Here is a 23,852-nt window from a genome sequence, read left to right on the forward strand (position 1 = left end):
CTTTAGACGGATAGTTTTGCACACTAATGCTGTTATTTTCTCTGAATTGCTTGATCTACTCCCTCTTAAATGCTCTGTCAAAACTGAATTTAACCTGCCAGTGTATATGCTCTCCTTTTCATTTTCCTGTACCTCCTGGAAATCTTCAATCTTTCCCGCCTTTGACTAGTCTAAGTAACTGTGATATCTGCACATTTTATAAATTACTGATCATTGAAATATAAGTATTCATAAAATGAACACTAACAGAAAGTGGCTTTTCACATGCTGAAAATTCTCATATGTTTTTCCTTTCAGTTCTAAATAATATCCACGAAAACATATTGCTCTTCAAGACTATTTAGTTTTGCATTATTATAATCTTAGAACTGTAAACTTGATTTTTGACAACAGTATGTCCTTTTAACCATTATTTTTGGCTTCTGCTCTTAAGGAAATTTATTTGACAACACCAGGAAAATTTCCCCTTATAAAAGAATCCAAATCTGGCATAGAAATATGTATCCCCTAATACTGCTCCTTATTTCCAGTTTCACATTCCACCTGTATTTTTAAAGACAGCTACGCCTGTTGCACTCCAATCTTCCAGTTAGAAATTTTCTTCTTAAGTTAAAGGTTGAATATTTCTTAATAGCAGTTCACCCACCCTTTATTACATATCTCCAAAACTCTTAATGGTTCACTGTGATGTGAACTCAAATTAGCCAAAGCACTGAATTGATCTGCTCAGGTCTTTAGTGCCCAAAGAAATATTCAAAAGGCTATTCAAAGCCAAGGTTAATTCTTTAATCTAAAATCTGGAACTCATCTTTTAAAACAGACAAAATTGAAAGTTATTGGTTAACAAAGAATGGTAACATGGTTTAAAACCTTTTGTCCCACTGCATGTTGTATCCTTGCAGGTGGATCTGTGCTTTCAGTGAATTCAGGAACTCTGAGTGATAGCAAAAGCTTCTGTTTGCTCACACTATCATTTTTGTGTGCCTGGTCAGCTGGTCCGGAGGAGGAGGAGGAGGAGGGAGAAGAAAAAGAGCAGGATGAAGAAGTAGCCTTCTACCTCCTATCAGAGGCTTTTATTTCACCTAATCATTTCTTAACAGAATATAATACAGAATGCAATGATAAAACAAATACCATCTGTCCCCACCATGCACGAACAAAGAAAATTGTTGCTTTTACATTTGTTAAGTTTTCTGAAGTATATTTGCTATCCTTGAGAGGAAAGCTAATAAAAGATGCGCCTTGCTTTAATGGAAATGCGTTTGAATAGACGGAGCTTCCTCAATAACCCAATAAACTACAGATAATTGGATTATCTGTATTTGAAAGAAGTCTTTGATGTTTTGTTCAGAAGAAATGAAAAATTTGCGTTAAAAGCCATCACAATGAAAAGTTTAACAGGGGCATGACAACTGTCCTTTTGGTCTTCTTAGCTATTTTCAAATGTGTTATAATGTGGCTTATGATAGCCTACTGTATAGTTAATGTACCTTTCATCAATTCCTATTTGTTATGAATTGAGAATGTGCAATGGAAAGTCATTGCTGCATGGCAGTTGTGTAGTAACTTTTTAAGTCACATATACTTGTTTCTGTGTCTTGAAAAAAGAGAAAATAAAATCCCCTCTGTGGAAGATCTCAAAGGAGTAGCATATCTATGAAACACAATTAGGTGCTCAAATTTTATATCAACTACTATTCAATTAGAAATGTCATTCAATTAGCAATGAACTTGTAAACTGAAACTAGTAAAAGGAAACCAAGAACTCACTGCATTACTGTGAAATTCGCAATAAAACTGGATTTTTTTTTTCTTTGATAAGAAGAAGCAGTTCATATATAGTTCATATTGAGTTCATATTGAGTTCATATTTAGCTCGTATTTAGAATAATTTTTCTGAACTTTAAAGTGATTTGAAAATGGAAACACAGCAAAAAGCATTTAAAGCATGTGAAGATGCTGAGAGAATATTTTCTGGTAAATAAATAACCCCTGTCAGCCTCATATCTGGGCCAGGTAACCTCATAGAAACTATTCTGAGGCAAATGGAGGACAGGGAGGTGATTAAAGACAGCAACAGAGCTTCACCTTGGGCAAGTCCTGCCTAACCAACTCAGTGGTCTTCTGTGATAGAGTGACTGCATCAGTGGACAAGGGAAGAGCTACGGATGCCCTCTGGACTTCTGAAAACCTTTGACATGGTCCCAACCACACCTTTCTCTCTAAATTGGAGAGATAAGGATTTGATGGGGGGACTCTTTGACAGATTAGGATTTGGTTGGTCACATCCAGAGGGTAGTGGTTCATGGCTCAGTATCCTGATGGACACTGATGACAAGTGATGTCCCTCAGGAGTTTGTGCTGGGACAAGTACTGTTTAACATCTTCAGCAATGACAAAGATATCAAATGCATTCCCAGCAAGTCTGTAGAAGGCATCTAGCTGAGCGGTGTGGTTGACACACCTGAACAACGGGATGCCATCCAGAGGGATCTGGAAAAGCTCAAGAACTGGGCCCGTAGGAACCTCAAGTGTTTAACTGGTCCAAGTGCAAGGTGCTACCCAACCCCTGGCATCAAAACAGGCTGAGGTGATGAACTGATTGAGAGCAGCCCTGAGAAGAAGGACTTGGGGATACTGGGGGATCAAAAACTGGCAATGTGTGCTTTCAGGGCAGAAAGCCAACTGTATCCTGAGCTGTATCAAAAGCAGCAAGGGCTAGCAGGATGAGGGAGGTGACCCTGCCCCTCAACTCTGGTAAGACCCCACCTGCAGTGCTGTATTTGGCTCTGGGGTCCCCAGCACAGAAAGGACGTGAATTTGTTCAAGTGGGTCAAGATGAGGCTCAGAAAAATGATGAGAGGGCTGGAGCACTGCTGCTATGAAGACAGGCTGAGAGAGTTGGGGTTCTTCAGTTCCTTACTGCAGCCTTTCACTATCTAAAGGGGGCCTATAAGAAAGATCAACAAACTTCTTAGCACCGGCTGTTGCAATAGGACAAGGAGTGATGGTTTTAACATGAACAGGATAAATTTAGACTAGATATAAGGAAAAGGTTTTTTTACAATAAGGGGAAACAGGTTTCCCAGAGAGGTAGCAGAAGACACCCCATCCCTGGAAATATTCAGGGTCAGACATGATGGGGCACTGGGTAACCAGAGTTGAAAATGTACCATCTAACCCAAACCATTCTATGATTTTATTCTATGATTTATTGGATTTTTCTTTTTAAAGATGGATATAGGTAAAATTTCTGTCTCATTTATGCACATCTGCTTCCTGCATTAGATGTGTTTGTCGACTTAAAAGAATATTGTTATAGATAAACCTTCACACATTTATAAACTCCTGTTGGTACAGAATAATTATTGCTGGCCAGTCAAAAACTGCATAGTTTATTCTTTTCAATTGAGATCAACATAAATATTCCCTAAAACTCAAGTACATAGGCAGTCAGACAGTTATGCCAATGCCCTGAGGACAACTACACTAAAACTGAATTATTCCAGATACATTCATTTCTTGTTAGTGAAAATAAGAAATAACTCCTTGCTGATAACAGCCTTCTGTCCCCATCTCAGCATGTCACCTGAGCTCAAGTATTCTGATCAATTATTTGCACCACAGTGACCCTGTCCTTTTTTGATGGCTGACCGAGCATAGGGAGGATAAACTCATGCCAATATATCAAGGCACAGAATTAGGTAGTCGGATTAAACCTATAAATTCCTTTTCAGTTTTCATCATTCATTTCTTGTTTTTTTTTCTATTCCTTTGATGGTTTTAATAGTTAAGAACAGACCTCCTAAGTGTCTAAAAATATCTTATATGTGGGAAGAGGAAGACAATCAAAAGAAAGACTGTAAAGGTTCTGCAGTTATCTAAACTAGCCAGTGCACAGCACAGTTTCTGATTCAATTGGAATGTTGTTGCTGTTTCCCATGTGAAGTCATGAATATGGAGAGACACAGATTATTTGAATGCATCTTCTTAATTTGAATGCATTTTCTAGTTTGATTTTTTTTTTCACATTTTTCAGAGGACAAACAGATTAGAATGTACTACAATGTGCCAAGCAGCATGGACTGTGCTCTTTAAATAAGCTAATCTTTTTATTTTGTCAGAAAAATGTGATGGAACAAACATTTCAGAAAAGAGACTTTCCTTTATAAATTTATACAGGGTCTAGCATAATGAAAGACTGACAACTGGAAGAAGCTTTAAGTGGTATTAGAGTGCAAATAGTGGTACCAGAAAGATAATAAATCACTGGCTAAAACCCTACTGCAATGTTTTAAACATTTTAAGACTGACAGAGTTCTTTTTGGGGAGTTCTTTGACATGTCTCCAGTACAAGGTTGTGCCTTATAGGGACTTGTGTTTACAGTCCTGTGACTTTGTAATATGAACTGGAGAACAATAATAAATGTTTATTATTGTAGAGCAGCAAGCTAAATATTCAATAGGGACAATCCAACATTTTCTCTGCTTTATTCCACCAACTAATTTCAAAATGACCATATTTTCTTACTCATTCTAATGGCTTGCTGAAGAACTGATTGACATATATGTGCAGTAAGATGCTAATTTAAAAACTGAAAAAATGTACAGACACCAGAAGTTTTGCAATCAGACAAACACATATTTTGGATTATTCCTTACATACAACTTCCTAATACTTTCCTGGCACTGTAAAAATGCAGCTTAAGCAAGTTAATTGAATAACAAAAGTACTAAACAAAGATGAAATGATTAGACAATAGCTTTGCAAACTAAGTTTTTTTAGTTCAATTTTTAAAAAATGCTTTCATATCACAACTCACTTAGGACTACTAATAAATGTAATTGAATTGCCAGGCGTTTTTATATTTGATGTTTGTTATTATATGACTACTACCTGGCAACTCTTCGGTAGCAAAAACAAAGTTTGTAAATAAATCTGAATAAAATTTTGAAACTGTTACACATAGAAAAACTAACCTAAAAATTCTAGGCTTTAACTATTTTGGCATCAAATGTATATTTTTTAAAATTACTGTTTATCTACGCTGATTATTATCACACCATAACATGTGCAAAGACAGTTCTTTGGGAGAATGGGATATTAAAAGACAATGTCAACAAAATAAACACCTCCCAAGCTATTAAGTGTTATGAATATTATCTTAATTAGCACAATTTTATAAATTAGCATTTGAAACACTATATATCCTGGAAACACTCTAACAGGTAGCTAGAGTTCATTGTATTTTGGCGAATATTTTCTAAATTTTGATTCTAAAATCTTACATTTAGATCTTGAGATATGATTATGAAGAAATCCAATGTGCAAGCCGTTCTGCATGTGCTAATCCAGAGAGGGGATAACCAAGCAACAGATAAGCAACAGATAATCTGGAGGAGGAGGAGCAGCTCAATGTGGATTGTGATAGAAGCAGCAACTCTATAGTACATACTTGGAACTTCTGATTTTCAATAGGTCATAAATTTGATAGAAGAAATATCTATTTCTTACCTACATTTCCAGTCATTAGGTATGAATTCTGAAAGTCCATCATTCCCATTCCAACAATGTGTATAAAATCTTCAATCACCTGCATTAACTCCACTGAGCCTGGATAGATCTAACAAAGGAAGGCCAGACATGACATTTACTATGGTATCAAAATGTCTGCAGCTGAAAATTCAAATAAAATCCAAATACCATCAAAAGCAAATTGAAACCTAACACTCAAAGAGCTCTTCCCGTGCTTCAATACTAAACACTTTCTGCTACTTTAAAAGAATAATTTTGCTATTAAATCCTCTTATAAACAGACACTACTGTCTGCAAAGTTATATGAAATCAACTGTGCAATGGAACTGTGGAACTGGAACTTCAGAACTACTGATGCAAACAGTAATGCAAATCTTACTGTGGCCTTGCCAGTATGATAACCTTTATTGCATTAATCAACATGTAAGTAAGTTAAATTTTTACTGGTAGTACTATTTTCATTGCTGATATGGAATAGTAGAATCATAGAACATCAGAGGCTAGAAGGGGCCAGTGGAAATCATCCAGTTCAAACCTCTGTGCCAAGCAAGATCAGCTCTAGCAAGTTGCTCAGGAACACATCCAGTTGGATTCTGAATGTCTCCCAGGAAGATGACCCCAGACCTTGACTGTGCAATGTATTCTAGCATTCAATCACTCCCACTGCCAAACAGTTTTTCTTACACATGAATGGTATTTTCTGTATTTTAATTTTTACCCCCTTTTTTTTACTCTTTCAATGGACACCATTGAGACTTGGCTCAGTCTCCTTAACTCCTTTTCCCTTTCAGGAACTTTTAATATTGTCATGTTTCCAAGCAAAATAGTGTCAGCTATTTCAGCCTATCCCTGCATATCTAATGCTCTAGTGGCCTAAACAACTTCATGGTATTTTTTTGGGCTCATTCCATTACTTTGTGTCTTGTACTGAGGAGCCCAGAACTGGACAGAGTAAACTAAAATGAATTGCAATAGCCTTGGAATTGCTAATGTAGCCTCTCAATTTGGTTTTTAAAATGATAAAAACACATTTCCAAGAAATATCATTAATTTGCAAAGCTGTAAGCTACTAAGAAAAACACTTTATTTATTATTTAATAATAATGATTCATCAACAAAACAGCATTAGAGATCATAACAGTTATTAATAAGACTAAAAGTTCTGTTCATATCACATACATAAAAAAATCACTTTTGCTTTTTATTGCCTGTTATGAGCAAGAAAATTTTCAGTAACAGAGTATCTTGCAATAGAAAAATAATGGACGACTTGTTCATGGTGCTTTTTTGTTCATATCACTGAAATGTCCAAATTTCACTTTTTAAGGAATGTTCAACCCATTCTTTCCACTACTCGGACTGTAGAGTCTAAAAAAAGCCTACATTGACTATAAATTCCAACATGCTGCACTCCATCTTCATCTTGGTCTATCTATCTAGATTCATAATTGCTTGGTTCAGGATAGAGAATTTCACAAGGTGCTTTGTTTTCTACATGGATCTTTTTACAAAACGTAGGGCAACAAATAATTTGTTGTAACAGTTATGATCCTAACAGGTTGCAAATGCTGCTTCAGGTGACAGAGACTTAATGTTCATTTTCCTAATGATGAATTACTGAAGTAGTAAGTGTGATTTTTGCATTCATCTCATGCAAGGCACATACACAGATTATGTCCTAAGGAAAAATTTCATTCTTGCATATAAAATTGCATAGTAATAAACTGTTGAGCACTCAATTGAGCAGGTACTCCATGTTTTTATGTATCTGAAGTACTGGTTAATCAATAGGATGCCAGCAGATCTTGATGAAGAATATACAGAATAGCTCCCATGTTTTAAAACTCCAGTATAAACTTACACTTTGTGGTTTGAAATGGCTTCCTGAGTGCAGTGCTTTACATCAGCTCTTAAAAAAAGGAAAGTATTAAAGTGAGCGCTGCTTATCTGAATGTGATATAACCTGTAATTAATGGTTATCAACTTTTGTCATTTCTGCTGGAAAAACATATGTGCTGAGGCATTGCAGCTGTATACTTGATTTAAAGTCAGCAATTTTCTGATAGTAAGATTTTCTTTCCAGCAAAGTATCTAGAAAACAGGCTAAGAGATCTATCCTAACAGTAGCTGTGGAGTTTAAGAAAACTATGCAAGCTGGCAAAAGGTTGGTTAAACTGCACCTCGGTTTGCAATGTTTTATTACAGAAAATTAAGCTGAGTGGCAGAACCTGAAACAGGATCACCTTCATTCACTAGTGCCTGCTCACTCCTCCAAGCTGTTACGAAGAGCTACTTGCTTCCAAAGTTTCTTTGAGCCTGCTTGTGGAACTGCACAAGAGTAACAAGACCAGTGACATTGTTTTTTTGCAGGGCTAGATCTCAGTGGTCTAAGATTTAGTGAATCCCCTAGCTTCGCAACCAGGAACCTATGTCCCCACTACTCCTCTGTTCAGCTCATCTTGGTTCTTTTGGGTTTCTGCTGTACAGTGATCTGTGAGATGATTTACCAGGCAGAGCGAAGGAGCTTTGGAAAAATAGAAATAACTTGCTCCCTCTCTGTTTTTCAATACTGCTCGTTCTATGAGCAGCAATGAAAGGAAGGAACTGGAGATTTACTGTTGCCTCTTTGTCTCTACATTCTCAGAATCTCTTCTTAGGTGCTGTCATCCCCAAATCTCCAGGGTCAGATGGCTGATATGGCATGGGTAAGCAGGCAAGATGGAAGGAGAAGACAAAGTCGATAACACAGGAGTGGTGTCATGACTGTTTATTAGTGGGACTAAAATAATTACTTAATATTGGTTTCCTTATCTTGGTGTTGTTTATGGAAACTGCCCACATGCATGTGATTTTGTTGCTTCCATCCATCACCACTAAAGAAAATTACACACTTTGTCTCTTTTTGCATCTAGCTCTTATATAGAGGAACAGAAAAACAGCAAAAGAAAAATTATGATTGCCAGGTGAATTGCATTGGGTCAGCTGCAGTGTCATGTGCCTACTGCAAGGTTTGTATTAATAGTGGAAAGTCTTGATCTATCCTTTCTTAGTGATATCATAAACATGAACTTACAGAACTGAGCATAAATAGCTTCAAAGATCTTTAAGCACCTTGTAATTTATTAAGAATGACATGAAAAGTGAACAAATTTCAAGTATCCGTAGAACACAGTCATAATGACTGCCCAAGAGTAGAGCAAAGATCTATGTAAGCTGTTTTCTTGCCTCTGACAGTGGCAAAAAGCTGATGTCTAAGGAAGAGTATAACGAGGCAAGAATATAATGATACTTGCTTGGAAAGTCTTTCCAGCCTTTAGCAGCTTTTTTGCCAAAAGACTGTCTTAAGCAAAACCATGTTTTTTCTTTCATAAATTTGCCTGTTAACCTTTTCAACTTCTGTCCTTTCAGTTGCAAGAAGTTCTGCAAGGTAGCCTTCCACAGAATAAGTATCTCCTGTAGTCATTCTGAATCTGCCACTATTTGATGTCCTTTAGTTATTTTACAAGAAGTACAAGTGAGTAGATTAAGCATTCCTGCAGCCCATTCTTCAAACCAGTCCTGATTTTAAAAGCCTCTATTGCATATAAGTGCACTTGACTCTTTCCCATATTGAAACATCTTGCTTTATTTCATAAAGAAATGTTTCCCTGCCTTTGAGCATCCTCACAAATTTTCCTCTTTACATAATTATGTTCATCCCCATTGTCAGCGTTATTTGTACCTGAATAAATTTGGCATTATTATGATCATGTTCAATAACACAAATCTTAACATGGTCCAGTAACTTCTTGGTATAAGCATGTAGGAAATCCTCATATTCAAGAAAAAAAAAAAAGGGGGGTTATTTGAATTTTAAACTCTTTTATCATACTTCCATGATTTTTCCTAGACCTTCCTATTTTATAAAGTGTTATCATCATATTCTAGTCCAGAAATTTGTCAGTCCTGAGGACCACACCTGTTCTTTTAAATGCAACCTTCTATGAAAAGTCTACTGTTTTCATTTCTCTAACTTGTTTAGAGGGGTTGTATGAGGTCTTTGGGTGAAGTGTGACATGTTGTGTTTACCAAAACCAGCATTGCAACTAGTCCTCAGTAGGATTTTTTAGCTTTTGTATGTACTTGATTACAATGTTCAAAGCAAAGACATAGTGAATAATCCTATAGAATGTTAATAAAAATCTGTTTTTTATCAAGAGAGGCAACTTATATTCTAAATATAATTTCAATATAAGGAAATAGCTAGTGGGTCCTGAAATTGCTCCTTTTTGAAAAGGATCAATTTTTCCCCCAAAATACTCTCTCTCTTAGTATTTCCTTTCAACTACAGCAAGGTGCATCTTTAACTGATTTCTGAAACCATATAATAAATTCTGTCAAATCTTACCTGTTGAGCATCTTCCCATTTCTCTTTGTTTTCTTCGTCTAAGAGATTACTTATGATTTGAAAGAAGTTCTGAAAAATCAATTAAATAAAAGACTAAGTAAAAATATTTCAAAGATATGTGCTACCATATCCTTATTCTGACAATAAGAAAGTTTTTCTTTCTCTATTACAGATGCAGTTCTGCAGCCTATTTTCTGTAAGTGAAAGAGATGATGTAGCAAAATAACACATTGGACTGATAAGACGGTACAAATTTTATGGTTATTTTTAAATTTTTGCATATATAATCAGGTTCAGTGGTACCACTCTGTATGAAACAAGAACTGTCTTAAACTTGCTAAACTTCTAAGTGTGATGGTGTTCTATTTGCAAATTGCTCTCATTCCAGAAACTAGACAACTATAGATTTTGCAAAAAACAAAAGTACATTTAAGAAAGCACCAGTCTTAGGTCTCTAGTCTCAATTCAAAGTGAGAAAATGATTCTTAATAACCATACATAGGGCATTTAATGATATTTCACTGGCCAATACTGTTTCAAATCAGATGCTTCTTACTTTTATAGTCACACTTGCCTCTACCCTTTTAGAAATTTCAACATAAAAGGAATAAGCATTTTCTGTTTCTTTAACCTTAAGCTGTAAGTTTCTTTTTCTGATTCTCCTATTCATTTAAGTATAAGGGAAAAAGGCAAGACAATTAGATACAAATCATACGTTCAAAAAATCACTTTTCTCCATATGTTTGTGGGAAAATTTCCTTTCTAATTTTGTCTGCTCTCTCTAGCAATTTGTATTCTCAACTACTTCATCCTTAAAAGCTAAGAATTTGTGCAGTCTGCTCTCATCTCTGTATCGCATTTTGTGCAAAATGTCAATTTTGTCTACAGCCTGCCAATTATAATTTATCTGTTCCTTCATAAAAGATACATTTAGTTTCCAGTAACCTTAGCTGAAGAGTGCAATTAAGTTCCCCTCAATTTCTAAAAATCTTTAACTGGAATGTGACCCTGCTGGAACTCAGATTACTGGTCATTATCTCATCTGCACTTATTTTTTTAGCCATTTTGGGGTATAAACAAGACTTAAATAAGGTTTAAGTAAGAAGCAACTTTACTCACTATTAATGAAAGTACAAAGGATTCAACTGCACAATGACTGAAATTAGAAAGGAAAAGCTTTTAACATTAGTCTATGGTGGGTATGCTTGAAAGGACATTAATTTCAAAACTGAGATATCACAGACATTTTAGGTGTTTCACTACTATATAAGTAAAACATTTTAGGATGCAAAATTGAAAACAACTTGTGAAAACTATTTTTCTACATAATAACATTTTACCAGTGTAACCTGGTCCCAACACTAAGCACTCGACAAGCAAGTCTAACCTAATGCCTAACCATTAGGAAGTTAACTGTGCTAACTATAAAATTCACATGGATAAAATTTTCTTTAACTTGACCAAATTTACTCTAGAGTGACTGATATTTTGCTGAATTTGGACAAAATAATCCTGTTCATAAATGAGACTACAACTCTTCTCTCACTGAGGTCACTAGCAAAATACCCACAAGCTTCAGTAACACAACAAACTTCACTGAAAGAAACAAAATGGCTCAGCAAGCTTCTGTGAAAATTGTAAGTAAGCATTTGGACAAGATGGGAATTAATGATAAGGCATAAAAGAAAAATATTTTCATGGTTTGGTCTAATTTGCAGCAATACTATAGAATTTCCAGTCAAGTTGAAAATAAGAAGAGTAGATACAGATCCATGCTGCTTATATACATGGGATACATTTAACCCCTTTTAGACATTCCATAGCAAAATAAAATTCAAGGCAAGGAGTTACATTTGGTATTTGTTACAAAGTATTGGCTGGTTTAAGCCGGTTGGCAAATCACAATTATGTAAATGCAACTTCAGCAATGAAAAATGTACATCTTCATTGGTCCCCCAAGTAAAATAAACTATATTAGTTAAAGCATGCCGGTTTCATGGTATAATTACATTTACTATAGGGCATTGTAATTTTGGTGAAGACTTCTACTAGGTAGATTTGGCCTTATGAAGATTTTGCCTGAAGGAAAACACTTTCTAAACATGGTAGTTCTCAATTCTTCCAGTGCAATATTGTAGAAATACAGTGGATGGAAATTTTAACTTTAATTTATTAGGGAATCAGTAGCAGTCTAGCTGCAGCAGCATGGAACTCAGTGTGGGATAATTTATCATACTAGAGAGTTTTTTTGAAGGTAGTTTTGCATTACATTGCAGACACGGATTCCCCTGCAGTCTAAACTTAATTGCAAAAGTATCCATGTCTGTGTAATGAGATCTTTCTGAGAGTTGCCTAGATTACATGAAGAGAACTCGGGAGTTAAAAATGTTTCTTGCACATGATATATTACATGCGTTTGCTAATAATTTTATGTATTAGTTAAATTTTATATTTATTTTAGTTACAAAAAGCATAAAAATTACCAGTAAATGACAGAAATATATGTAGAAAAGTCTATAAATAATGCTAGACACAAGTACGAACAAAAGACGAGTAATAACTTATCTAATATATATATTGGCACTTGCCAATAAAGTATAAATTAGGTATATGAACTTAGTAATAATAACGTATTTCTTCTTGAGATCTTTTTTTCTCTATTTGTAACCCTGGTTGGTGCCAGGTAGCACTGGAGGGTGGTGTGTGCAGGTTTTTCAGTCAAAGCAATTTTTCAAAGCAGTATTACTGCTTTGTGAATTAAACGGAGATGAACAAATGGATTTGCTGCTTCAATAACGAATAGAAATGAGATGCACTTCAAAAATGTGACAGAGGAAGAAGGGTTAAAAACCTTTGGCCTACTTTGACTACTGTCTTGTTTATTGCATTAATCATGAAAGAAACAACACTGTCCTTTAGTAAAGTGATTGACAGGTGTGAAGGCTAAATTTTAGAAGCATTATGGGGATGTGATCTGAGGGTATTACTGCAGTAAACACTGGACCTCCCTGTTGAATCAAGCTTCTTTCTTTCATAGCTGGGCTTACATACTACTGAACTGGTCACTATAGAAAATCTTGGGACAGCCAGAACCAAATGTTGAAGTCCTTTATTTTTGCCCAGGCTTTTTTGATCATCATGCCAGTTACAGCTGGGAATGGACAACTACATTTTCCTAATTTAATTTCCTTCCTTTCAGTTTTTTTTTTCTGTAATACAATGGCTGCAGTTCTCTTTTCCAGTCCAAATTCTTTGACCCTCTCTGCAGGCATAAAGCTGTCATAAATCCTTTTATACAGATAGAGAAGAATTCCTCCCTAGGAGGAATTAATGGATAGCCTTGAGTCACCTCCACTTTTGGACTTCAGCTTAGTGAATGCGTGTGTGGGAGGGGGAAGGTGGAGGGAAAAAGGATTGGACAATCCTGTTAAATCCTGACTCACAGCAATGGTCCCTGTGGCTAATATAAAGGGATTATATTTCTCTAACTTCTTTGAGGAGAAATCTTTTTTTCTGTTGGTTGCTGCATCAGGGGATTGTACAACTTGCTTCACCATTCTGTCCTGAAATGTAGTTACTTTCCTGCCATCCTGTCCTTAGAAGGAAGTTCAAGCAATTTTAGACTAGTTCTGGATAATATTCCAAAATGTTGATTTCATTTAGCTTAATTTAAAATTCGTATTTTCTTCCTGGTAGAATCATTCTCACATAAGTATAGTGTCTGTCTCAGCCTCAGTGTACCCATATAGGTTATTTTAAAGAATTCCCACATTAAATGAAAAACCTTGCTCACATAAGAATTGAATTACTCTTGTCTTGCAATAATTTCTGCTAATCTACTGATATTTTCAGTCACTGATGCAGGAAACCTTCTTGTTTAATTTCGTCATAAATGGTTATTTTTGTTCCTGACATTGTATGTGCAAGTAGACATAGATACTGTTGCAAAGAATGGTTAAAAGATGCAAAAGCAAAAGGAGCCATGTAATAAATAACTTGGCACTAAATATGCATGCCTTAAAAACTTTATTTTGTTCTTGGTATTGTCTGCCTAAAAAGGTGGCATTTTCAATGCAGCACATCAGGCAGCAGCACCTTCATTTTGGATAATTAGCTGGAACATTTCAAATTTGATATCACTTTTCTGTTCATTCATTTTGTTGTGAAGTCTCTGAATCACAACTTTTGCACTATTCATGAATATTAATACTGCATATAAATCAGATATTATAGGCATTTGAAGGACTATCTAGATGGATGGAATGTATAAGAAACAAATATATTCAGACATACATACTTTTTCTTTCTCAGTCATAATTCAAGTTTTATTTTTGTACGGATCTTAAAAAATACTGTTGCCCATAATTCATCATAACCTACTTTTCCAACATCACACAAAATAATATATTATGGCTTTTAGGGATTTTAAGCCTCACTCATGCTTTTCTGATAATTTCTTTAAAACCAAAATCCATCAACTAAGAAATTTTACTCTTTATCTAATTAAAAAAAATAGAACATAATTAGAACACCACACAGAGCTTCTACATAAAGAAGAATTTCCATGCAATTTTAATTTTTACCTTTCTGTCACTTTGATGATGAGCTAGGAAATATGAAAGTATGTCCTAATGAAAATAAAAAACAAATACGATACTCCAGAGTATGGTAGAATAGGACATATGTTTACATATGGAAAAATCCATGTTTCTCAGAAACTGGCAGCAAATTTTAAATTTTTGTTACTGAGCCAGGATTTCACTTTTTATCATCAGAAGTCAGTAAGAGCAACCTTGCTTATATCCCCTGGGCCAAACACATGCTTTATTTTGATTTCACTTACTTTGCTAAATACTGTGCATTTTTTTTTTAGTTTTACCTTCGCTTGATGTTTGGTCTTTTTTTTTTTTTGTACTTATTCCTTTTCTGACTTGGAGTTTGAATGTTTTTTAAACTGAGATTAAAGAAGTCTTTTTATTTAGGCACGCAAATACTGAAATACAGTTATTTTTCTTTGGTCTGAGAAATCCTTCAGAATATGGCTTACCGATTTTCATATTTTTCAATTTCTTCATTTCTAAATTATTAATTAAAATTCTTAAAACAATATTTAATAACATTGTCAAGTTCTGCCAGAATACTACTAGAATTTTAGAAACAGCTCTACATTGCATAATTAAGCAAAACGTTTTAGCACTATCATCAGTGGGCAAAGAATCAAATTCTCTCTAAAGTATGTAAACTGCAAATGACCTAATCTGCTAAGCCAATCAAAATCACTTGTTCTAACAAAGACTTTGTAGTGTCTGTGAACAACGAAGAAATCACACTAGGCTATCAGACTGTTAATTGCATTAAAAATTTTCAGTGAATAACATCCTGCCTAATAGTAAAACTATTAATGACTAGATACCGACCCTCATTCAATAAAAAAAGATTGTTCAGCAAACATACTTTTTGAAAACCATTGTTTTGGAAAAAAAAAAAAAAATCACCTGGCTACAGGCCAACATAAGAAATGTTGGTTTTACTGTGGAAGTTAAGTTCTTTGTGCATAGAAATACTAGAAAAGTGAAAACATAATAGCAAGTCTTGAAAACTTAACTGTGAAAAAATGTCTTTTCCAAGATCTCTCTTCATGTGCATGCATCTATTCTAAAGTGTATTTAAAATTTATGCTTACCTTTACACAAATACGTATACATGACCTGCATTAATAACTTCATTAGTAATTTATGAATGATCATTAATCTCTCTTTTTCATAAATATTATACACATCTGCCTTCTTAGTATTCTTTTCCAGTAATCTACAATCTTTGAAAAGTGTCTAAAATTTTCAGATATAAGATGAAACCAATATCCTTATCTAGAAGTCCTGAGTAATATTTATGTCAATCAACACTATGCAATGAGTTGTGCAGCCCATTACGTATAAATAATTATACTGGTTTTAACTCTGACAGCATTTCATTTGTCCTCTTGCACGGAAGAGTTAATCTAACATATGAAATAGAAAATGTGTATCAAATGCACTATCCATCACTCCTATGCACTTTTAATGAGCTTTATTTATCTGAAATGAAGAAGCAATGCCAGAATTACATAACATTGTGGATAGATTTTGAACTGAAATGAACTAGTTTTGAACTGAAATGAACTGGAACAAAGAACACTAGCAAAATGCTTAGTGCCAAAAAATACCAACACCTCCTATCAATCAGACCAAACCTTGAAAGAAAAAGATACTGAAATGTTACAAAGAAAGTATTTTACATTTCTCACTTGCTGCATTGGTTTGGATATTTGTCTCACTGAATGTAGTTCAGTATTCTTTCTATATTACACTTGGTTTTATGGATCTCAGGGTTTTTTTTGGATCTCAGTTTTATGTGAAGAATGCTTATGTCTCTTATGCAGAAGACTTTCTTTCCTCAGTGGGCAAGACAGTTGCCATGCAGTATACTGCAATATACAGACATAAACTCCATCCACTGAAACATTACTTTTACAGTGTTTCTCTTACCTGTACCCCATCAGACGCAGGGATATAACTTGCTCTTTTAAACGTATCTGTAACATTTCTGAGAATTTCTACAGAAATTAAAAGGTCCCCAGCATAAAAATTCTTCCTCTGTGTTAAATCCAAAAGTGTCTTGGTTACTTGAGACATGCCATCACCAGCCAGCATCCTCTGACCCTTGGCAAGGTGCTCTTTAATCTGTACCAAAAAAAAAAAAATCCAAACTATTATCAGAACCTATTTTACTGAGAAAAATGTATGACAAATTCTGAAAACAGACAAAATATTAACTGTTAAAACTAGTAAAAAAAAATTGTCCTGTTAAAGATAAGACAAAATAGTAATCTACAGTGATATAAATATAATTTTTATCAGAGCATCATTGATTTTATACTGAAAGCTTCTGAATCCACAGCTGCCCCTCATTTAACAACCAAGACCTCTGAAAAGAATAAATGCTAAGGCAGTATTCGTTATGATCTAATTTACTATAGGAGAGTAGACCTTTCACCTCTGTCAGCCCAGCTTTGTTAATCAAGAGAGGTGCTTTAGTTGGAAGCTGGTTATGGTGCTCTTTTCTGTAGCATGAGCACAAAGGTGTTAACTTGGAACAATCCTGTTTGCTTTTTCCATGAAATGCAAATTAAATTATGAATAGCTTCTGTGTGCCAGGATAGCTCCTATCTGCCAAAAGAGCATACTTTAGCAGTAGCTCTCCCAGCAGATGTGTTCAGGGCTAGTGATCCAAAACAAATATGCTAGAAGTATCCTCCTGATAAGAACGTGAACTTGTGGATCTGTTTAATTCTCAAAGCTGACTCAGCATCCCAGGAAGAGTATAGAGTACATATGTGCATAGAGTATCACAAAGATAGGACAAGGCCAGACAAGGATAAAAGAAAGAGCACATGGGTTAAACAACCTTTTTTTAAAGATACATAATAATTTATGCATAAAAGTGCAATTTCTTCTGAAGTGAAAATTAAAATATCATAGAATCATAAAACAACCTGAGTTTTAACATTTTTTGATGGAAGAGAATTACCCAAGGCAGACCTCACTCTAAGCAGAAGGGCTGAAAATACTATGCAACTGGCAACAAAAACGTCAAAGTCTTTAAAAATGCACCTTCAGTTGCTTTTTAACTTGCCTTATTAGTGACACATAGAGGAAAAATTATTAATGTAACATACAGTTAAACTAGATGATATTGAAAGTCTCTTCCAATCTTGATGATTCTGTGATAATAGGGTGGTGATGTGGAAGGAAGAGTGCAAAGATACTTTTTGCCACTTCCACTTCTCCCCAGAGATTGTGTCAATATGCAGGCCTTCATTATATAAAACAATATATAAGAATATACTATATAATAAAAGTGTTTGAAAGGGTTCAAAATAACTGCACTGAAAGCAATTTAAAAACTGCAACCATCCTAACATACTAATTCTAAGGAGCATGGGATTTTTTCCATGCTGTTGGTTCATATTTTGGTTACATTCTCAACCAGTCGACAGAAAAACTATATATGTAACACAGATAGGGCTTTGCAAAGTGGCTGCTTCAGGCTTCCTCTGTGGCCTTAAATCATCTTTAAGAGCAGCTAGGGATAGTTATGGACCACAAGTGCCTTGACAAAACCCTAGAAATACTTAAGATTTGGGAGAATACTTGCCTGCTGCATCATGGACAGGGAGGGAAAATATTCTATACCATGAGTACAGAGGTACAAACATAATATTATTACTAATATTTAGAAAAAAATCGGTGAGAACAAAGATGATTAATTGGTTTGTTTGGTTGCATTTTGTAAACAAATATTTCAGCAGTAATATCTCCCTTAGTCTTCAGAATACTGCAATACATAATCAGGCAAGAAGCTTGCTTGTAAAAATAATTTTGTGCAGTTTCTATTTCTTTTAGAAGGAGATATTGAACATAATTGTGTAGGAAAATACTACTGAAGAAAAAGGTGTGAGAATGGAAGGAAATTAATTTCAGTAAATTCAGGAATCTGAAATTGTACACATAACGTTATAAACTGCTTGTGTGGAAACAAGTAAAAGCAAACACGAACTTGATTTGTGCATTTTTGCTGAGAAAATTTTCTTGTGAAATGTTGCCATTTGTCTCATCTGCTCACACATTGTGTCTCAGTAGCAAGTGAAAAGATCATCAGCCAGCACAGTAATATTAAAGAGTAGAACTTTTGATTTAACTCATCCACCTGCTCCTTACACCAGAACATATTTCCATATTTTGAGGATCAACAATACTGAGCGTACCTTTAGCCAAGCTCAAAAGACATAGAACATAAAAGACCATCCATATAGCTGAACTCCCAAATCTAACACGTGCCTCAGAATGCACTGTGGAAAAGGCATCACACAACTTGAAGGCAGGGTTTAAGAAAGAAAAAGATGTTATTTTAGTATCAGTAATAACAACAATTGATCAGTCCTCATAAAAACTCCACTGTGCTGTTACGCCTGTGTAAACACTGGTAGGAAAGCTATTGAGCTATTCAGAAAGTTATTTTGTAGTGCATTATTTTGCTTCCTTTTGCTTCATCTGTATGTTCGCCTCCCATTTGTTTTTCCATGCTCCTGCAAGACTTTGAATTAGCATTTTAATATGGCCGGGGCCAAGTTGTGATGGTTTTGACACATACGAAGGAGAAGTCTTGGCCTCAGCTGATTTTGGAATGCAAATAATAAATTGAAATGATCCTACTTTTGACTGGTTTTTTATATTTTCAAACAATTAAAGTTCTGAGTTTCTTTTGCAGATGTCTAACAGCAGAAGTGGGAGCTGTAGTACATGGCCTTTAGTGCCTTCACAAAGACATTTTGGTTGCTCTTTGGACACTGTGATAAAGGTCTAGCAAGTGCCCACAATGTCACAGCACTAAGTTATTACACCTGCTTCAAAAGTAGTCAGGGTTGTGATGCAGATGGTTCAAAGTATCTCAGAATTTGCTGGCTCTTAAAAACTACAGCTCAGTTTGGAACTCTTTTTTTGTTAAATTACATACCCAGTAAGCTCTATTTCCCAGCCCAAGGATTCTTTCTCCCTCATACACACCACTCATACACAGTTCCAAGAGCACCTTTCTTTTCACCCTCTCAACCTCCAACATGGAAGTTCCTTTCCCCAATCCTTAGCTACCTCTCCAGGCCCACACTGCCTTGAGTTAGACTAGCAGCACATCCTTAGAAACAGCACAGCAAAACGGAAGGTCACGGTGTGTTCAGCTAAGAAAAGTCGTGAAAATTAGAATGAATTAGGAGAATTTTTTTCTAAGACCAGCATGCAATGTGCAGGGGAAAATTAACGGTCTCTTTATTATCTGTTTATTATATATTTTCTTGTTGTAAGACAGCTTACAACTCCTAAATACAGTTTAAAATCACAGGCCATTCACTTAGTTGATGTAAACTGGCACAATAGCACTAAAGCCACTGAAGATGTTCAGATTAGTTTAAATTAAAGGTAGTGAATAATTGCACAGCTTTCACAATAATCTTTCTGCATGAAAATACAGAATATTTTCATCAGTAGTTAGTATAACATCTTTCTCACCATACTGTTTATTTTCTGTGCTATGGTCACTGTGATATTATGCACTGCCCAAGAAAGCCATTTTGGTCACCACTCTAGGTCCTTGTAGTTCTCTGTGTGAAGGTCATTTTTTAGTGGTCTTACAGGCAGGCTCATTAAAAATAAAGTTTATGAGCCGAGAGATAGTGAAATGAAGCACCTGTTAAACTGACACTTCAGTTGTCAGCCCAGCCTCTATCTGCCTGCACTGTATGCCTTCATACTTGAAAAATTACTGAAATGTTTAACTGGACTTTGACTCAGGGTCCAACTGCCTTTGTCCCCCGATTTATCAGAAAGCATGGTATAATAAAAATGCCTCTTTAAAAAGTCAGATCTCCTAGGCCACCAGCATTGGAGTACAATTTATTACTGCATAGTAATTACTGCAAACTTAACAGCTAGATATGGTTTAAAAGGACAGAAAACAATGAGCCCTCAAGAAACCTATAAAAGACTGAAAAGAATTATTAATTTGAAGAGTAACTACACCATCAAACATTTTTCATTATTTTTTGAGATGATGTTGGATTCATGGCTAGGTATTACTAATGATGTCATAAACACATTTTATGGTCAGGGGACTATAAGAACCCAAATTAGTAAGCCTTACACAGAAGTGTGGAAAGATAATTTGAAATAAAAATACATCCTGAAATTAATCGTAATCTGCACACCATTTTGCTTTTTAACTTCAGAATTTAAGATTAATATTTTGCAAAATATAGTGCTCTTTAGATGTAGAAAATATAAGAATATTCACACCACACCTGTAATGTGATGCCTTTGTGAGAAATTTGTTCATATTTGACAAAATCTTCATTACAGGCTGTTTTTTTCTGATAACCAATAGACAGTCCTTTAACTGTTTTGGCACAGAACTTTATTTTCCCTCAATATAATAAATTATTTATTATTTATTTGTGTATTTTCAGGCTGTTTCAGTGTTTGAGAATATAATTTCATCCATCTTTTGAAAGAAACAGAGTAAGGTCTAAAGATAGGGCTATGCATCTTCAGGTATCCATTCAAATATTTATAACCTAACATCATGCAAGAGATGTTTTATATATATTCAGTATTTTATGAAGGAAGTGCCTCAAGCAATACAAAGTAATTTTCCACTTTGTCATCAGTGAAATTAGTTAGTAGTCTCAAATTCAATCATGATAACACACTATTAAATAAACATTTTGTGCAAAGAAGAAGGCAATCATGTATTCCCTTTGTGTATAGCAGAAAAGGGGAAAAGTAATTTGTATATATTGTGTCAAGGAAGATTAAGGATATAAATTAAGGAAAACTTTACAGATGTAAAGGAAAGGACAGACTATGCAGACTTCCATACTGGAGGCCTTAATAACAGGCAAGAAAAACAAAAAGCTGGAATAACACAAATATAGCTGATTCTGATAGGACACAGGTTTGGACTGGGTGATCTAATGAATTTCCTTTCAGTTCTGTAATTCTGTAACACATCCCTGCAAATGTTCTGAAACCCCAACTAAAGCCTCCTATAATTTACCCCAATCAGAAAAGTCAAAGTTTAAGGAATGCCCTGAAATTGAACTCTAGCCATCCTGCATTTATATAATCATGGTGTACAATCTCCTGGACCAAGTTTCTGCAGAAACCATGCTTCAATTTGTACATCTGTGCACACAGTTGAAACCCCTGCAACCCAATGCTTTGAGTAACTTATTCAAAATGAAAAAAAAAAAAAAAATTACAGGTAAAAAAAAATTAGCATCACTTCCTTATATCGAAACAGTTGTTCTACTGTCATAAACTTCCAAATATTTTTAAGCAGAATGTTCCTTAAAATAGGGATTTGGTTTTAGAGAAAAGAAGGCGGATTAATTACACAGAATATTTTGTTGTTTTAGACATTAATTTCAGGCAAACTGAATATCTGCACAAATGAAGTTGCATGTGCTCTTCCATATGTGATCAGGTTTATAGAATAATCTTTGAAAAAAAAGTCTAATATGTGTGGAGGTCAAAAATGTTTTTAGAGGAATGTAAACAGCTCAGAGGAATGTTCACTCTTTCTGTCTTTTTCTCTGTACTCTTTTACAAGAAGACTCCTACTATGTAGTTAATGAGATTTTTTTACCACTTTAGCCCATTACATGATTCCTTTTTAAAATCATCATCAATATTGTTAATTCTAATCCTTGAGCTATAGCCACTAAATAGGTAACAGAGAGAAAGTAATTACACATTTTCAGTATTTTGATTTGTGCATGGATCCAACAAAACATTTTAATAGATATTTTGAATAGATAAGACTGCTCTCAGTAGAATAACAAATGAGTCTTGGTATTAGGAATGAATAATCGTTGAAGAGATTACTTCTTTTTTTTTCTTATATTTATTTTTGCGTTTGTTGACTAGGGCTTATATTATTACTTTATTAAGTACTGTTCTTAAATGTTCCAATTATCTGTGATTAAATCCTGCTCACGTTGGCATGTTGTGTGAGAGATCTTGTTGTTGTTATTGTTGTTTCTGTTTTTAACCAGAGGGCAGGTCTTCAAGATTTGTGTTATCTATGTATAATGTAACCTGACAAGAGCAAGAGTTGAGAGAAAAAAGAGAATGATGACTCTGAAAGGGTTGTTTTCATTTTATGACAGACATAACATTGCTTGGGGTAAAGTCTCCTGGTCCTCCATACTTGAATGGCTGAGGCTACAGGTCACAAAGAGACGTACTACAAATGAGTTGTCTTTAATTTTTTTATGCTACATGGTCATCCTTGAAAGTATATGCCTGTAAACCACATAATGTTTCTGATAAATGTTTCAATTGAAATGAAATGCTGGTTTGATTTTTACCAATTTCTATACTTATTTAATTTTGCTTCTATACAGTAATTCCATGACACTCGCTTTTATTTGCAGGACGAACCAAGAAGATTTTTTCAAGGAAATTAGCATTATTTAGAAGGCCTAATTTCTGCATGGGTGTGCTGCATAAAGTAATAGGCAAGAAAAGAAATCCTTTGACCCTTATATACTTAAAATATGGTGAGGGAATGCAGCAAATGAAGCAGTGGAAAAAAAGAAGGGAATGATTCAAAGTCTAAGACCTCACTGTGACCACTTCTTTGTTTCTTTCTGCCAAGCCAAACTCTTGCAGGAAGAACTTTTCCTAAGATCTAGTCTAAAGCTTCCCTGGTGCAACTTGAGGTCATTTCCTCTTATGCTGTCACTTGTTAACTGTGAGAAGAGATCTCCTTTTGGGGAGTTGTAGAGCATCCTCACCATCAAGTCAACAATGATAGCAAAGTCATTATCTTTTTTCCCTAAAGTTTTAACCTTCTTCTGTGTAGAATGGGAAAATGTTGGTGAGGCAGGAAAAAACTGTTGCCTGTCACAACCTCTTGATCAGTTGCTCTCTGATGAGAGAAAAGTTTGTCATCCTCCAGACAAGATAACGGAAGGGACAAAACGGAGCTGCCGAGTCTGGCCTTACAAGGGAATCAAGGAAAGGAAAGCAGATGATTTACTGACACCCCTGCCTATCAAAAGCTGTGAAGGTGAAGAGGAATAGCTGGCATATAGACTGAGGAAGAACAAAAATGTTGTTTTTGAGGCCTCTGCATTCAAATCTATAAAACTAAGCCTGGCTGCTTTGCTCTGCAGCTATATAAAAAGAAATGAAGCACTAAACTACCAAAAAAAAAAAAAAAAAAAAAAAGAGCAGTAAATTTTTTAGGAGGAAGCCTTTCAATCCCCAGAGTATAGCAGTCATTTCAGTGAGGAGTACATGGACAGGCTGATATGCTGCCCTTGTAATATAATTT

General features: G+C 35.0%; 1 protein-coding gene across 14 annotated transcripts in view; it reads right to left on the bottom strand.

The window, feature by feature from the left end:
- The window catches only part of ADGRB3 (adhesion G protein-coupled receptor B3), a 440,618-nt gene that overhangs the window by 208,963 nt on the left and 207,803 nt on the right, over positions 1-23,852 (bottom strand). For all 14 annotated transcript variants that reach the window (XM_088162232.1, XM_088162231.1, XM_088162222.1 and 11 more), the window contains 3 exons: positions 16,448-16,642; positions 9,924-9,992; positions 5,516-5,624 (listed from right to left, as the gene is read on the bottom strand). In XM_088162232.1, the coding sequence (XP_088018358.1) occupies positions 5,516-5,624; positions 9,924-9,992; positions 16,448-16,642 (373 nt within the window). The remainder of the gene's footprint in view (positions 1-5,515; positions 5,625-9,923; positions 9,993-16,447; positions 16,643-23,852) is intronic.

Source organism: Sturnus vulgaris, chromosome 3 (genome assembly GCF_052056855.1).
Source record: "Sturnus vulgaris isolate bStuVul1 chromosome 3, bStuVul1.hap1, whole genome shotgun sequence".
Classification (NCBI taxonomy): domain Eukaryota; kingdom Metazoa; phylum Chordata; class Aves; order Passeriformes; family Sturnidae; genus Sturnus; species Sturnus vulgaris.